General features: G+C 34.6%; 1 protein-coding gene across 1 annotated transcript in view; it reads left to right on the top strand.

The window, feature by feature from the left end:
- LOC135318760 (guanine nucleotide exchange factor VAV3-like) overlaps positions 1-17120 on the top strand; it is a 349548-nt gene that overhangs the window by 204194 nt on the left and 128234 nt on the right. Inside the window, exon 3 of the mRNA XM_064477009.1 lies at positions 13393-13490. Coding sequence (XP_064333079.1) covers positions 13393-13458 — 66 coding nt within the window. The 3' untranslated portion in view covers positions 13459-13490. The remainder of the gene's footprint in view (positions 1-13392; positions 13491-17120) is intronic.

Genomic DNA, 17120 nt, shown 5'->3' with positions numbered 1-17120 from the left:
TACCATATTTTAATATTTAATACTTAGTAACATTTAACATTTATCAAACAGTGTTTTGAATTTATAGGGTGCAATTTGATAGGAATTTTGTGTTAATAGGAATTGAGCGCAATATATTTTTCCATAGTTTGTAATAGAAAATTGCTTTAACAATGCATGAAACACTTATTTCTCCAGTGTTATTAAGCAATATTATGACCCCCAAAATGGAATATAATGTTAGGTAAAAATAATAAAATAAAGAGGAACATTAGGATTAAAAGGTATATTTGAGCTTTGATGACTTTTCAGCTCTTTCTAACTGATGGATGGAAACCAAAGAACTGAAAGCATTTCATATTCACATAAGATAAGTCACTAATAAACTTATTAACTAAATATATGGATAAAACAAAACTAATGAACATTACGTTTCTTTTCTTGTGAGTATTAATCATCAAGGTTGATGATATGCCCATACATTAGGTGAATTGTAATAACTATTTCATCTCTGGTCTAAATGTGTTCTGTTGTTTCACAGCCAATGATTCTTAAGAACATTCTCTGCAAGACTCCAAATTTAATTCTCCTAAAAACTCTCATCACAATACATGCATGTTGTTTCAACCCATATTTAAGTCATGAGCTTTTTGCCTATAAGATAAATGAATATTCCTAATGTCTTTTCTAAAATTCTACTAAACAGTGTTCAGTTTTATATTACAGCACTTCACTCACAAGCAGTAATTGCCTTTTCTGACATTCTGTTTGCTTTGAGAGGTCATTGTTTAGAGAATTAACATCTGCAGCCAGCACTATAGTATGCAAAAATCCGTAGATGACCGCATACAAGAAGATAAAATGCTGTTAAGTATGGTCATTCTTGCAATCTGCATTATAATTCACCATGTTAAACAACCCAAAATGCTGAGGTGAAACAATCATCTTTGCACGTAGCTGTCTGTGCTTGACTCTTAATATTAGAGGTCATTTTAACCACTATGAATTTTCCATTCCCATTATCTATAATAACAACTTTATCTTGTTCTCTCTTCTTTTTTAATTATTTTAAACAAAGAACTTATACCACTGGATTCTCAGCAGTTTCAGATAATTTGTGCTCAGTAAAGTTTATTGTTGTATAAGAAAGAAGGGGAGAAGATGATCCCGGCCCATTCTTTTCAGGCTGTGATACTATTTCAAAATGAAAAATGAAGAATTTCAATGCTCACAGTGTGTTGTTCTTACTTGAATGACATAACTGAGTACCTTCTGGGAAACATTTTCTACCATTTGGTTTGAGAAGACAATTGTAAAGAGATCAGTGTATTTTTTAATGATAATATCAGCTAAAGTTCTTCGAATCATACTTGTCTAAAACATAACTTTCATTTTGTATATACCTCTAGAATCTAGTATGGAAAATGCATCATATAGATATCCATATGTTATCTCTTAATTATATTTTGACCATGAGGCAACACACATTTTAAAAATAAAATTTAAACTTTTAGCATAACACCGACTCATATACACCTGTATAACACTCTAAAATGTCTTCTTGTTGCTACTCCAAATTATATCTCAAATCTATTAACTTGTTTTAAATTCCACTGCCACTACATCAGTCTCTAATACCATTGCTTCCCGGATGGGAGAATTCCCTCCTCCTCATTTCTCATACATTCTGCACCCAGAAGTATGAATCATTTTTTTAAATTTTAAATTGATTATCTTATTTAAACATTATACTGCCTTCTGATTCCACTTAAAGTCACATCTCCCATCCCGGAAGTCATGACTCATTCTCCCTGACCTCATCCTGCACCCTGCTCCTCCTGGATCAGTATACTATGCTCCCTGCAGCACTGTGCCCCTCCCAGTTCCTCAGAGACCAAAGATCTCCTCAATTCTAAGTTTGTGCTCACAGAATTCATCACCTGGAGCTTCCTTCACCTTGACTCTTGTTCTCCTTCAGTGATGAATGCCCTCCAGTTTTGCCCGCCCCGTTACTCTGTCGTGGTGCTATCTACTTTATAGCACCTATTAAAATGTGTAATCATATTATCTACATATCCTTTTATGGTTTAACATCTTTTTCTACCAGTGCCTCATGAAAGTAACTTATGTGTGCTGTGTTCATTGTTTCACCCCAGGAACTAATGCAGTGGTTGACAGATGTACTTGTTGAATGACTGAAACTATGAAGAAGGAAATTAATGACCACTTATGGGATCCCTTTTTCTGTCGTATCTTTTTCACTTGGACTGTCAATTACTTAAGTGATTCATTCATTTTCTCTCTCTGTCTCTCTCACTGTCTCTCTTTTACTTTAAAGTTTCAAGATCTCCTTCTCTAGTGAAGTTTTCATTAACCTTCACCCTACTTTTTAATCAAAAGCAATAAAGAAAACTTTTCACTAAACCATTAACAAATACCATTTCTCTTATGATATCTAAACTTAACGAAAACTTCGAGCTCAGCTAAACCTTTCATTGAGTTCCACTGTCCAAACTAAGCTTCTAGATTTTAGTATTTCCTCTGAGTATTTTCTTTGTTGGAGATTATTTTCATCCATCTGTCTCAACAGACCTGACCTCTTCTCTCATGCCAATCCCAAATACAGCTGAATTTATAAAATTATTTCTCATTATTACCAATAAAGTTATTCTTCATTTATTTTTCCATAATATTTTAATCTATGGAAATACATTTACATCTTCTATTTCCCAATAAAATGTGTCTCCTTGTTCATGTAACAAAAGAAAATCAAATATAAATCTTGTACTAATTGAAAGCCTTGCAACACAGTAGAACCACAGCAAAACTCCCTAATTATCTCTTCAAATATCTCTCCCCAAAGCCCCAAATTCAAATAATTTAATGAAAATATTTCTCACCCTAGTCAGTCTGCTTATTTATTCTCTTTTCTGTTTATTAAATTGAATTCACCTAATGTACTATGTGTATACGAAAATAGATATACTCAAACCTCCACAAAAAGATGGCAGTCTTAGAAAGTACTCATAGTAGTTATTCTTGCTTGAATTGTTTTGGAAATTAATGTTTTTGTCATTCATGTGGTACATGATGAAATTTCATAACCTGACCTAAAAAATGCAGTGATGCCTAACTGACAGACTTAACAATGAAGTTTCTTACTGATAAGGTTAAAGATCAGACAGTATTACCTGTTTCCCGTTGAATTACAGTTTTCTAACAAAACTACTCCTATTAACGCACTAGCACACAGATGCTCCTGTAACTTAGCATTCACTGTGCTTATGCAAAAAGTTACCTAGTATTAATTCTTTGTGGATTCAATTTTCCTGCTCTCCCATCAGTACTGATTAGAACCAGATCTGTCTCCATAGAGGCAAGCTTGATTGTAGTTATGACATCGCTCAAAACCCTTCTTTGAATTTCAAATCCCTATAGAAAAAAGGTAACATGACGTGGAAAGCTTTCCTAATTCTGCCATCCTCACCCCCATATAAAACCAATCTAATATTCCTCTGCTACCTTTTATTTGCTGTATGTCCCAACTCTTTAAGTAGCTTTTTCTGCCTTCAGGTGTTTTTGTTAATTACTCTCCTTTCAAATGAATATCCTTCTGCATCATGTCTTTCTATACAAATTTCACCCAAATTTTAAAGAAAAATATGTCAGTCTCTTCATAATGTTCCCAATGATACTGTAAGAAAACAAGGCTTGTTCTTCTCCAGAACTCCTTGGAAATTTACTCAGTGTGTTTATTATGACACTAGCCACATTCTACCCAGTTTTTCCCCAAATAATATTTTTCATTAGACAAAGCAGATGTTTATTGTGAGCATTTTATTTCATGTTTTTACACCATTTAGTTCCCAGGACATTGTATGTAAAATTTCTTCATAAATGTTTGTTGAATGAAGGTCTAGAACTATAAACACATTTATATAATTAGTCAACTGCCATATAAGCCTTAATTTCCTCTCAATTACCTTTTAATTATGCTGATGTATCCCTGTTGAATTAAAGAAGCTTGAGCATGTCTAAGTTTAGCCAAACATTCCTTAGCTCGTTCAAGGCTCATCAGGTCCTCTTAGGGATGTTTTAGTTTCAAGTGACGTAGTGTCACATCAAAGTGCTTTAAAAAGTCCACTTAAGAAGAAATCTGGAGTTTGGCATTTTAGGGTTGAGTGAAACGGCTTGGCAACATCCTGGCCTCGGTTGGGCTACCGTGCGATTCCTTAGCATTCTCGTTGTCTGCACGGTCACTGGGCAACTGTGAGCAGGCAACAGGCCCCACACCCGCACAGTCCAGAGCCCAAAGCAAAAGAGTTCAGAAAAGTGAGGAAAAGAGACTCCTGTTTATTCTTACAAAAAGAGAGCAAAGTCTTTCCTTAAGACCCGTTAGCAGAATTCCCCACATGCATTATTGGCCAGAGCTGATTCAAATGCCCAACTTAGTATAACCACAGGCATAGGACAGCACAGGCTTTTAAAACTGATTTAAAGCAGCCGTTCCTCACCTCCCAGTGCATATGGCCTTGAAATCAAAATTGGGATTTCCTAAAGTAAGAAGAAGGAACATCTGGTAGATGCAAAACTAAGTGTGCTACCACTGTGTAGGACCTGTGATTAAAACTGAAACTCCTGTGTGATTACTTCCGCTGTGAGTGTATATTTACTTACATATTCAATAGTAAAACAAAACCTACACAGACAAATAAAACAGATGAACAACAACAAAAACAACCAGCATAATGCCCAGGCCAGCCAAACAAATGTAACACTGGGGCAGTTCTTTTCTCCTGCTTGCTTCCTTTTGTCATTGGAGTTGAAATAGACCAACATACACACGACGCTGCCTGACGGTGTTTACCTGTGCTGCGTGCGTTCTCCTCATTCCTTCTCACATAGTGGTACTACTATACTTGGGGTCCCGTTCTGTTACAGTTTTCCTCATATTGCTTTGTGATATATTCAGTGTCTTGCTTCTTCACATAAATACTGGTTTCTAAATGGCAGGCGTATCTTTGTATGTATCTTTGTATTCTTGCAGACTTGGATAATACCTAATTTATGAGAAATAAATATTTATCAGATGGATAGATGAGGAATAATGAAGTAGAGGATGGATGAATGAGTAAATGGTCTGGACAGATTCTATTTTTTCAGGCTTAATCATTGTTTCCTGTCTTTCCTCATCACTCTTTCCACTTTGTTCTTAAACACTAACTAGCTACACACTCAATTGATTTCCTCTTCACAGCTACAAGTTCTCTACAATCTTTTTTTCTATAGTAGTGTATCTGTGTTGATCCCATACTCCCTAGTTATCCTTCCCCACATCCTCTTGGGAACTATAAATTTGTTTTCTATGTCTGCAAGTCTATTTCTGGCTTGTAAATAAGTTCATTTGTTTTTTTTTTTTTATTCCACATATAAGTGGTATCATATGATATTTGTCTTTCTCTGTCTGATTTCACTTAGTATGATAATCTCTAGGTCCACCCATATTACTGCAAATGGCATTGTTTTATTCTTTTTGTGGCTGAATAATATTCCAGTATACGTGTTTGTGTACATCACATCTCCTTTATCCAGTCACCTGTTGATGAACATTTAGGTTGCCTCCATGTCTTGACTATCGTATATAGTGCTGCTGTGAGCACTGGGGTGCGTGTGTCTTCAAATTAGTACTCGCTGGATAGATACCAGGAGTGGAATTGCTAGATTATATGCTAAGTCTATTGTTAGTTTCTTAAGGAACCTCCATACCGTTCTCCGTAGTCCTTGAGCCCGTTTACGTTCCCACCAACAGTGTATGGGGGATTCTCTTTCTCCACACCCCCCCTGGTATTTATTACTTTAATATTTTAGTGATGGCCATTCTGATTAGTGTGAGGTGATGCCTCGCTGTAGTTTAGATTTGCATTTCTCTAATAAATAGTGATACTGAGCATCTTTTCATGTGCCTGTGTTCCATCTAGGATCATTTAAATTGGGTTACTGGACAGAGATTTCTTGATTCTGAGTGTTGGAATGGGATAAAACAGATTATCTACCCTATTCAAAAATGAGCTTTAGATTGTAAAGTATAAATCCCTGGATTGCAATGGCTCTGTATATTTCAAAATAATTGTGATATTTAAAAAAAAAATCACCTTAGCTAAATTGGGTCTATATTTTTCAAAATTTCCTGTTCCTTATGGTTCCAAGTTAGTATTGGTCAAAAGAAGCGTGCATGACATTTGTTAAATGGAAGTGAGTTAGCCGTCACGTTTCCATTGTGAAGGTATGTGGGCAATGCACGCTTCAAGTCTCATGTATATTGTTACTGAGCAACTGGTTCTCCTGGCTGCTGCCATCCAGCAACCAGTCCCTTCATTCTTCCCACTCTCACCTAATCTCACCTTTGCCAAATGTTGGACCAGATGCAAATACAGCTCCAGACTATAAGGCTGTATCCTGCAGGTTACCAGCATCATCAAAGGAGTTCATGAGTGATGGATGTGGGGTTCAGCTTTTTCTTATGAGTTTCTTTTTATCCTTTGGGTTCTACTTTGTCCTTGCTCTCCCCCATTTCCTGCCCACCTTTCCTTCCCAAGTGCTAGCCCTAATGACTTCATGCACAGTAACAGATACAGAAGCAACACTTACCACATAGCCAGGTTACACAACTGTGCCAGGTCTTAGCCCTCCAACAAATTCCTTAGTGCATATCACATATAGTAATTCTACTTTTATGATCAAACCCCAACCAGTGCAATTAAACATCATATTATAGATTCATGAATTCAAGTGATTAAACTGTTTTCTGGAGTCACTTTTTTGTGTGAAAATAAAAGAATGAAGAAATAAAATTCAGCAGAGTTGCTTAAAGAGACTCAGAGCTGTCATGCCAAGATCCAACACTGAACAGAATGACAGGCAGCTTTCTAAGCAAAATGCTTTAGCCCAGAAGTGTAGCAACTTTTCTTGGATAACAAGCAAATGCAACTTTCATTTTCTTCTGGTACTTACTTCATATGCTTAGTATTTCGTATAATAATTGACAGCACCACTTTCCTGTCTTCACCACTCTACTGCAAGCTTCTTTAAATCAGGGTCTGTGTATCTGTATCTGTATCCTGTATCCTGAGCACGTGGTACGTTCTCAAAATATAAAGTAAATGAATAAATACTTTAGAAGCATATATTGAAGGAAAATGCAACTTCACAGATGCCACCATCACATGGGTCTGATTAGCAGCTGAAATTTAGAAGCATGGTGGCTGAAGGCAAAACAAAACAAAACAAAAAACCAAAGATTCAAGGGGACAGCAAATCCAGTATAAAAAGTAAGAGGTAAGATATGATTAATTTAGGCAAACGAGAGAATTCCTATATGAGAATGAGAAAAGAGAGAAAGGGGAAGAGAGAGGTGGCTTCAAAAAATTCAAAAGAATGTACTGTTTCTTAATTTGACATGGATAAAGACTTAACTAAATCTTCAATAGGAATTAGTAATCATTTAAAGGACTTGTATAGTATATACAGACTGTTAGGAAAACTGACAATAGACTATAGAATTAACAGTAAATTTAGCAATCTTTATTTTGATTTAAAGATTCTTTTGGAAATTGTGAGATTTCCAACCAAGGTGGCTCGTAAATGACATTTGATGGCAAAATTTTGCTCCGTTATATTATACTCATTTTACACAGGCCTAGTCTATCTTTATGTGATGTAAATTATTTTCTCTCCTAATTAGAACATCTTTATTGTTTGAGATTTGACCTGAATGTCCATAAATCTGCACCATTTAGAAGTTCTGCTTTATAAATGTTTAAATTTTCTTCATGTCTCAGACCTTGTGCTTGGCTTTTAATGAAAATTAATTAATTTGTTAAAATGAAATAAACCCAAGGGAAACTTAAGTATGGCATTATGAAAATGAGTATGCACAATTATTCATTGTCTACTTGACTTATAAAGTTCTCCAAAAGTAACATTTGTCTTCTAGTCTTCACTATTCCAGGAGGCATGCTCTGTTTCACAGCCATCCTTCTGTGTTACTAGGATTTATAACTCAAATGTATGTGTTAATTCTGTGCAGGAATAAATCATAAATTTGTAAATATACTAATATTTGAACTCAAAACTAAATGCATATTATAAGATTCAAAATAAATAACCAAAGGGGACAGAGATTAAAGGTGGTTTCTGACGACTAACGGAAGTAAACAGCCTCGTATGAAAAGCGAAAGATGAGCGGTTAGTAACACACAAACAGATGAATAAATGACACACATAAGCTTATACATGATTGCTTAGTGTGTCACCTAGAGGTTCTTTCATCTGCAAAAAGCATTAACTTGCTTAACTATTTAATAGTCATTTAAATAAACAGAAGTATTGTTTGTTTTTGAGGAACAAACAGCTGAGGATATTCTGCTCTTGCCAATGGCTTAAAATTGTGAGAAACAGCTTTTCTGTGGTTCTCTCACCTTCTCTTTCTGATAGCAAATGGTTGCTAACGTTCCAAGTATTGTGAGCATGTTCAGTGCAGGAGGAGGTGCTAAGATACAGAGCCAGCTGAATGCAGTACCTTCTATGAGGTAAAAATTTTAAAATGGCCTTTTACAAACCCAATAATCAGAGTTCAATTTCTTACTGATGGGTCCGGGGAAAATACTTCTATGACTCAAATTCACATATAACAGAAGAAAATATTAACACGTCTGAGAATATTAAAAAAAGAAAAATAAACTTTTCCATGAGGAATAAAAAATAAGCAAAGTCAAACAACCAGAGACAAACTGGGAGAAAATATTCGCAATGTATGCTACAGAAAAGTTCTAAAGTCTGCAACAGAATTTTAAAAACATTAAGGAAAAAGACCAAAATGTAAGTAAATGGGGCAGAAGATACAGACATATCACAAAAGCCCTCAAAGGTAAGAAAAGATCGTAACCTCACTAATAATAACAAAAAATGCAATTTCAAATCACACCAAAATACTGTTTCTCATTGATCAGTTTGGCCAAAGTTCAGAAGCTTAATCACTCACTCTGTCGGTTAGTCTGGCGGGGAACACACAGTCTCCCATGTTGCTGGTAGAACTCAAAATGGTATAACCCCAATGGAAGGGAATTTAACAGTAACTGAAAATATATATATATATATGCATTTACTGATTGGTTCACTACTTATACTTTGATAAAGTAACTAAATATATATGTATAAAAATAGCCCCTACACACAAATATACATGACATCAATTTTTCTTGGCATTCTTCCTAATTGCAAGCTATAGGACACACCTAAATGGTCATACTTAGATGATTGCTTAAATAGATAATATTTTATTTACACATTAAACTACAATAAAATATAAAAAAGTGAGGAGATTAAATTCTGGTATGACATTTTTAGGAGCTCCATGGACCCAATCCCCAGTAAACTGGTAAACACCATTTAAAAACGAACCATTTAAAGTCTTTGGGAATAGACCTAAAAACACAGCAAATGAAGAAACACTTAGTCAATCATGTCTACTCAATTTCCAGAAGAACACAATCTGGAGTGTTTGCATAGTGACCTGTTCCTGCATTCTCCCAGCTCAGCATAATGGAAACTCCACTCCAGATAAGTGAAGCTAAGAACTCAGGCTTCCTTTTCTCTCAAGGTCCCAGTTTGGGGGTTTGGGGACTATGATAGCTGGTCAGGTGGGGCAGGGCATCAGTATTTCTTATCCTCTCCCCAGCTGCTTTTTGCACATGAGAAATGGAAGATGTCTTCTTCCTCTCGGCCACCATTTGTGGGATGGAGGCTCTATGTTAGGGCACAGGGGAAAATTTATAGTTGTAAGTACGAACAATAAAAAGGAAGCGATAACTCAAATTAGCTACCTAACATTCCACCTTTAGAAACTCAAAAAAGATCAAACTAAAGTGAGCAGAAAAAAGGAAATAACAATTAGAGTGAATATAAATGATACAGAAATAGAAAATCAAAATGACGAGGTACCACTTTAAAGGTGCTAGAACAGGTTATAATTAAAAAGTCAGATAATATATATTTTGATGTGGATCAGCAGAAATTGGGGTGAAGATGGGTAGAAATTGGAGTCCTCATGCATTGCTGATAGGAATGTAAAATTTTACAGATGCTTTGTAAATCATTCTGGTAGATTTTCTAAAAGTCAAACATAGAGCTGCCATTTAACCCAGCAGTTCTACACGTTCATCACCCCTGCCATCTAGATTTTCTTCAATCTTTTTTACTTTTATAGTTTATATTTTGTATTTGGGTCTATGATACATTTTGAGATGATTTTTGTAAAGAGCGTAAGAGTATGCCTAGATTGTTTGTGTGTTTGTTTTGACATGTGGATGTGCAGTTGTCCCAGCAGTGTTTGTTGAAAAGATTATCTTTACTCCATTTTTGGTCTTTACTCCTTTATCAAAGATCAGTTTACTATATTTGTGTGAATCTAATTCTGGACTTTCTATTCTGTTCAGTTGACCTATTGTTTCACCAACATCACGCTGTCACGCTGTCTTGGTTAATGTAGATTTAAGTCTTGAAGGCAGTATATCAGTCCTCCAACTTGTGTTAAATGGTTGCCTCTTGTCTTACTATTTATAAGATGATTACTTTCTTAACATTGTAATGAGATCTCAGGTCAACAAAAAAAATGGGACAACAAAATCTGTTTTCACTCTACTCTCTTAAATGAGGCTCTCAAATATTATAGTATAATTCCAGAAACTGAGTTTAATAGTTTTTAGATAGGAAATGGTCAAAAGCAAGAAAATGTTTTCTTGAAATTTTCCTTTTCAAATTACTAAAGTCATTTGATAATAATTCTATAAGTAAAATAAAAAGTATAATTTTTCTCTTTTATTTATAAATGTAGAGTATATCCAAGAGTGAAAATAAGTAAATATTCAAGTCAAATGTTTTATAGATGTTGTAATTTTTTTAAGTAGAAGCAATAGGTAAGATACTGCTTATCCTATTACCTTACTTAGAATAACTTTAATTTATGGTAAAATACATTACAAAAATTAATCAAAGAAACATGCCTAAAATTCACCTAAATTTTGGTCTTAAATATTTTGCAATCATAGAACATAACATATAAAACATGAAAATACTGTTTGCCTATGTTAAAAAATAAAGTATGTGACATTCCACCAAAAGTGAAAGAAAGGTGTGGGGTTTTTTATTTGTAGATATTATTAGATAAACTTAGTTCAGGGTTGCCAAGAAAATATATTTTAATATCTTTAAAAGTATTTTCCTTTATTTAGGAGGCAGGATGCTAAAGATGGCTCGCATGAGCCCCACCCTCTAAAGTCCACACCTTACATGACTCTAAACCGCTGAGTGGGAGTATGTAAGATATCAGTTCTGTGATCGAAACACATGATATGACAAAGGTGAAGGAATTTTTCACATGTAATTAAAGTTTCAAATCAATTGACTTTGAATTAATTAAAAGGAAGGTTACTTTGGATGAATCTGAACCAACCAGATGAGCCCTTCATAAGGAGAAAAATTCACAGCACAGACTCTCCTGCCAGCCTTGAAGAAGTAAACAGCCATGTTATAAACCGTCTTTGGGGGAAAACACATGGCAGAGACTTGAGAGTGGTTTCTAGGAACTGAAAACAGGTTCCAGCCAGCAACAGAAATCAAAACAACAACCAAAGGGAACCGCAGTCATACAGCTGCAAGGAAATCAATTCTGTCACTAACCCCAAGGAGCTTGGAAACAGATCTTTACCTTCATGAGTACTAACCTGTAGGGGAAGACACAGCTATAGGTGTAGATCTTACGAGAATCAGAGCAGAGGACCCAGGCAGGCCGTGCCCAACTCCTGACCCAGAGAAACTGCGAGATAATAAATTTGTGTTCTTTTAAGCCATTACATTTATGGTGATTTTGTTTTGTTTTGTTTTGCAGATAACGTCACATACCACTGTGTTTCTGATAGAAAATAAGATAATATAAAGAAATTATCTAATAATGCAATATTGAACATTACTCTCGACTTCCCTTTAGCTTGAAGAAATACATACATTTTGATATATTTAAGTGTCATGTAGAATGTTTGCAAATTTTTCTAAACTAGTAATTCTAACTTGCTCTTTGAGACAACTCTCTATTTTAAATAATCCCATAAAATATAAATAACACAAAAAGATTAATTCCGATCAAGTAATATATTTTTAAATATTCATAAATTTTAAGATATGAGGAGCTGCTTAAGTCCAAGTGGTATGTCTGTGTATAGAAATATGTTTAACTTTTTATGAAATCAAATTTTGTATTCTTATATTGATTTATAATCAACTACTAAATCACATGCAAAAAGTAAGACAGCCATAATACAATTTCTGATATTTGATAGCTGGAAATATTTCAAATTCCATTGTGTTGATGATTAAGGGACAAAGATAGTTGATAGTCAATGAACGTATAGCTGGAGAGTGAATGTAAAAGGAAAGGCAAATAATTTGATACTAAATGAAGTTATGTGATATGTAAATTATCTCACATCTTGTTAGGCCCACAGTAGATAGTCAATATAAGTGAGTTGTTTTTTCATCATATAAGCTAGTTTTCAAACAACTCTTTTTTGTGTTTTTATTGAGTATTACATATTTCCTCAAACTTCTAGAGATCAATAAACTTAAAAGTATTTTTGAAAGTATTTAAATAACGAGAGCTACCAAAACAGTGAGGAATTGTAGGGCTAAGATACAGAAGAGACAGAAAGTATAAATAGACAGGCTATTTTTGGTTCCTCCTCTTCCCTGTTGAGCATTTCTCTGAATCTTTCAGAGACTGCTGAGAGGCTGAGGAATGAGCAGAATTTTGATAGGCTTATAAGGCTATGAGTCTATCAACAGTTGGAGATCAGGGCGTGCAAAGGAGAAGAATCTCTGATAAACAAAGCAGATTTTAGACTGGGACCCCAGAGAGACACAGCTTAAAATCATCTCAGACCCTGAGTAGACACAGGTAGCGTGGGGTGCCTTGTGTCTCTTCCATGGTTGACCACTTGTACTTGTGTTGTGCAATAAGGTAGCCACTATCTGTGCTTGGCTATTGAATTTTAAATTAGCTAAAATAAAATGTGTGTTCATTTCTGAAACTTAAAAATCTGAAAACGTAGAATCTAAACTTGTTGCTCATGTTTGGTTTATTGTCATTGTAAATATCAGATAATTCTATACAGAGCTCAGTAGTTGATTTTCACAGCTGGGGCTTGCTTCCCTAAAATTAGGTCATGTCCTCAGAATGTCACAGAAAATCCAATTTTTTTTTTCCCTGAAAAAGGCTATTATATTACCCTGACCTTAACTGCAAGAATGAATGGGTTGCTTCACAAAACACTGTTTTTACCTGCTGCCCTCTTTCTGTTCCAGGATGTCATCCAAGACACCATAAGTACATCTAGATGTCATGTCTCCCTAGACTCCTCTTGGCTGTGAAACTTCCATCTGATTTTGCAGGAGTCGTGGAGGTAAGTTGAAAAGGGATTTGACAGAGAGTCCAGGTTTGCGTCCCTTAAATCTTTGATGGTGGCACTAAACTCTACAGATCCTCTCAGGGTGTGCTGCTGCTTTGGATTTATTATCTCGATCATGGATTTGGGGATATTTAAGAGATTTCCACTTGTGCCTTCCTGTCATATGGTGCCTGCTTGTTTTAAGTCAAATCCTTAGAGAATTTGTTCCTGCCCTTACTTTTTCTGATCAAAAGACATATTTTCACATTTTTTCTACTTAAGAAATGGATTAGAAAATTGTTGATGCTTTAATATTGTTGGAAGCAGAAATTGCAGTTGTATATTGAATCAGGGGAAATGATACTGTAAACTAGAAAGACATGACTCTTTTTCAAAACTTGTTTCTTACATTTTGTCCTATTCCTATAATAGATTACATTTGATGCATAAATCTTTCATCAAGAATAAGCTAACGATGCACTCCAAATAATGTGGTTAGACCAGCATTTAATGGACTATTAATGCATGCAATAATAATAATGCTAAAGTTTCCATAAAAAAGGATATTCAGTGTTCTAATTTGGGGCAAAAACAAGTTAAATCAACTTAAATTGGTTTGTTTCCTTCAGAAAATTATATAATATTTGATATAAGAATATCATATAATAATTAAATGTGTATCTGTGTGTATATGTGGGTGTGTGTCCAAGTTGGGGATATGTTAGGCAAAATATTTTTACATTTCTTGATGATAATACTTGTTTTAGTTTTAACTCATAAACATTCTTTTGTAATCATTGAATTAGAAAATACTTTGGAGTTTGGTACCCATTTTTAGGTGTACTCATTTATTTAGGTCTCAAAGTGACTATTAGCACTTTTGAATAGTGCTGAGAATTGCTTTAATTTCTTCCATTGTATTCTAAGTTTCTATATATGATGGAATCTAGTTTAGTTGTGTTATGTTTAATTTAGCCTACAAATAATGCCTTATGTTTGATAATTGTTTTTATCACTTTATTCACTAAAGTTATCTTTTAATCAGAAGTCATTGAAATTAGCAACGATGATAGATCTTTCTTACATGGTTAAGGATGATTCTGTCTGTATTTTGATCCAAAATTTTGTAGAGTAATTTATAAATAAGAACTTCTATTAAATTTAATAATAGACATATTTAGTAAATTTACTAAGAAACAAATTTACGTAGGGAGCCAAAGAAATATGAAGCCTAATTTTTAAGCACCATCATTATATTATTGGTTATTACTGATGTCATATTTATTATTATTAATGTTGGTAATTGTGTTAGGAAGACCTCTTTGACAATGTAATAGGTAGTTAAATTAGTTAGGTTAGAAAGTGAACCCCATTTAATATCCCCTCGCTCAAAGTGAATAATTATATAAATAAATGAATAATTATATAAATAAATGAATAAAATCGTATTTTATCCTACATAGAGAAGGTAGCATTTGATTTCAAAGTGTTTTGCACACTCTTCTAAAGGCCAATCTTAGACTTCAGTTTAACTTTGAAAATAAATTAGAAAGATGGCGTAGACATATGAAAGTAGTATTCTTTGGATATGAAATAGATGAATATTTGTATTCCATACAACATACATACTTCTTTTTACTTATTTCAAGTTTAGATTCTTAGAAACCTCAGTATTTTAAGACCTCTCGTTCACAAGCCCATTTAAAATCAGTTATTGAATAAACGTTCCAGAATATTTACAGGATGGAGACTCCTTAGTAAAGTAGAAAGACATGGTATTTGTGTCAGTAGAATTTATAATCTAATGTCTCATGCAGCCAGCTGAAGTATACCTTTTACCAATGATTTCATTTAAGTATTAAGCATTCCTCTTACAGTCTTAAACAATGATCACAAAGTAACATCCATGAATTTCCTATGACTTACTTAACCCATAACTGTTTTTAAAAGGGGCTCTTAGTTCATATCAACACAGACACATTTGTTATTTACTCTACCTTTTCTTCTCTCTTAGTTTTGTGTTCCAAGCTACCAAAGTATAAACTGAAGCGTGATATAATACTCAGATGAGCTTACAAAGTTCTGTACCACAGACGTTGCCAGGCAGAAAGTAGGCCTGGATTTATGACAGACGAAATATACACTTCACAACTTTAAATCAAAAAGATTCACTCGCAGTACTTAGAATGAAGCAAAAAGTCAAGATACTGTGTGAGACGGAATCGGTTTCTTCACGACTCAAATGGTAATAAAAGTGAGAGCCTTCTGGTGGAATTGAGGGTAGCTAACATAACAAATCTAAAACATTTAGCATAGCAACACTTTGACATAGCAAGGGTGAAACAAATGATTGCATTGGTATTGCTACTGAGAAATATCAAGGGCCGTTAGTATATTCTTGCTTACATCATGTAAGAAAATTACCTGCAACGCAAATTGAAAATGACCAAATTAAAAAGACTATGAACATGAAAACAAAACTCTACTTTTGATGAAATGGTGTCATTGTTGTAGCTTTTTAAAAGTCTTTTCACATTGGTTTTAATTAAGAATATTTACGTTTGGGTCAAGGACACAAAAATAGTTGTGATGACTCCAGTGACCACCTTAATATACATCACACTCTGGCAGGCCAAGCAAGGTTTGTCTTCATGCAGGATTCTATTACAAAAAAATTCCGTGCAGTTCATGTATTCTCCCTCGGTGTCAGGCGAAATCACTGTCAGCCTTGCCTGGAGGACAGAGATCATCTCTGTCTAGTTTGTAATTCTGTGTTGCTAAAATGAAACAGATTCTTCTCTTGTTCCTCATTTGCCTATCACAGCGAAGGACACAACTCTAATGGACTAGGGAATGTCGTGAACAGGAGTGCTTTTACAAGCCGACAGTATACATCTAGAATTTAAATAGCACATTTTTATGAATTGTTTTGGTGTCTGGCAGATTTAAGTAGAGAGGAATTTTGATATTCAGCAGTTCTTAAAGTACCTGAGGACAAGTCATAAAGTGCAGTTTAGTAAAAATTGAACATATCTTGAACACTAGTTGCAACGTGGGCAATTAATAATACTAAAATGATTGGTGTTAAAGTAAATGGTAAGAGGAGAGGCTTGGGGTTTAGTAATTGGTTAATGGCCACAGGACCTGACTCACCAGGTCTTAGGGAGAGTAATGTCCTGATGGACACTGTAGCAATCATCTGGTCTCAAGATACGAGACATTTAATCTCCTATATAATCAGTTTTAGATCCTAAAAGAATGCATTAAACTGAGAGCTCTCCCATAAAGTGAGGTAACGTGTAACTGATATCAAAAGCATGTATCCCTTATCACCAAGTGGTATTACTCTCTTTAAATGCAGATGCATTGTTTGAAAGTGGCGGTTCCTAACCTTTTAAGTTAGAGTTTAAGACCCAGAAATACGAAGTTTAAAGAACTTCTACTTCTTCAATAGAAAGAACCATGAATATTATTTACTTAAAATTTGGTAAGGACTGCTTTCTACATTGTCTTCGTACTCAGTACCAGAAATGGGACCTGTCCTTTCACAGTGACACTGTTCATTTTGGAAAAACAGACATAAATGTTTGGAAGAGTTTGCTTCCTAGAGTCTTGGGCTGTTAGCAAGGAGGGGACAGGCTGAAT

This window comes from Camelus dromedarius, chromosome 21, assembly GCF_036321535.1.
Source record: "Camelus dromedarius isolate mCamDro1 chromosome 21, mCamDro1.pat, whole genome shotgun sequence".
NCBI classification, from domain to species: domain Eukaryota; kingdom Metazoa; phylum Chordata; class Mammalia; order Artiodactyla; family Camelidae; genus Camelus; species Camelus dromedarius.
Note: the sequence above shows the minus strand (reverse complement) of the source record. Positions and strands in the feature narration are given on the sequence as shown.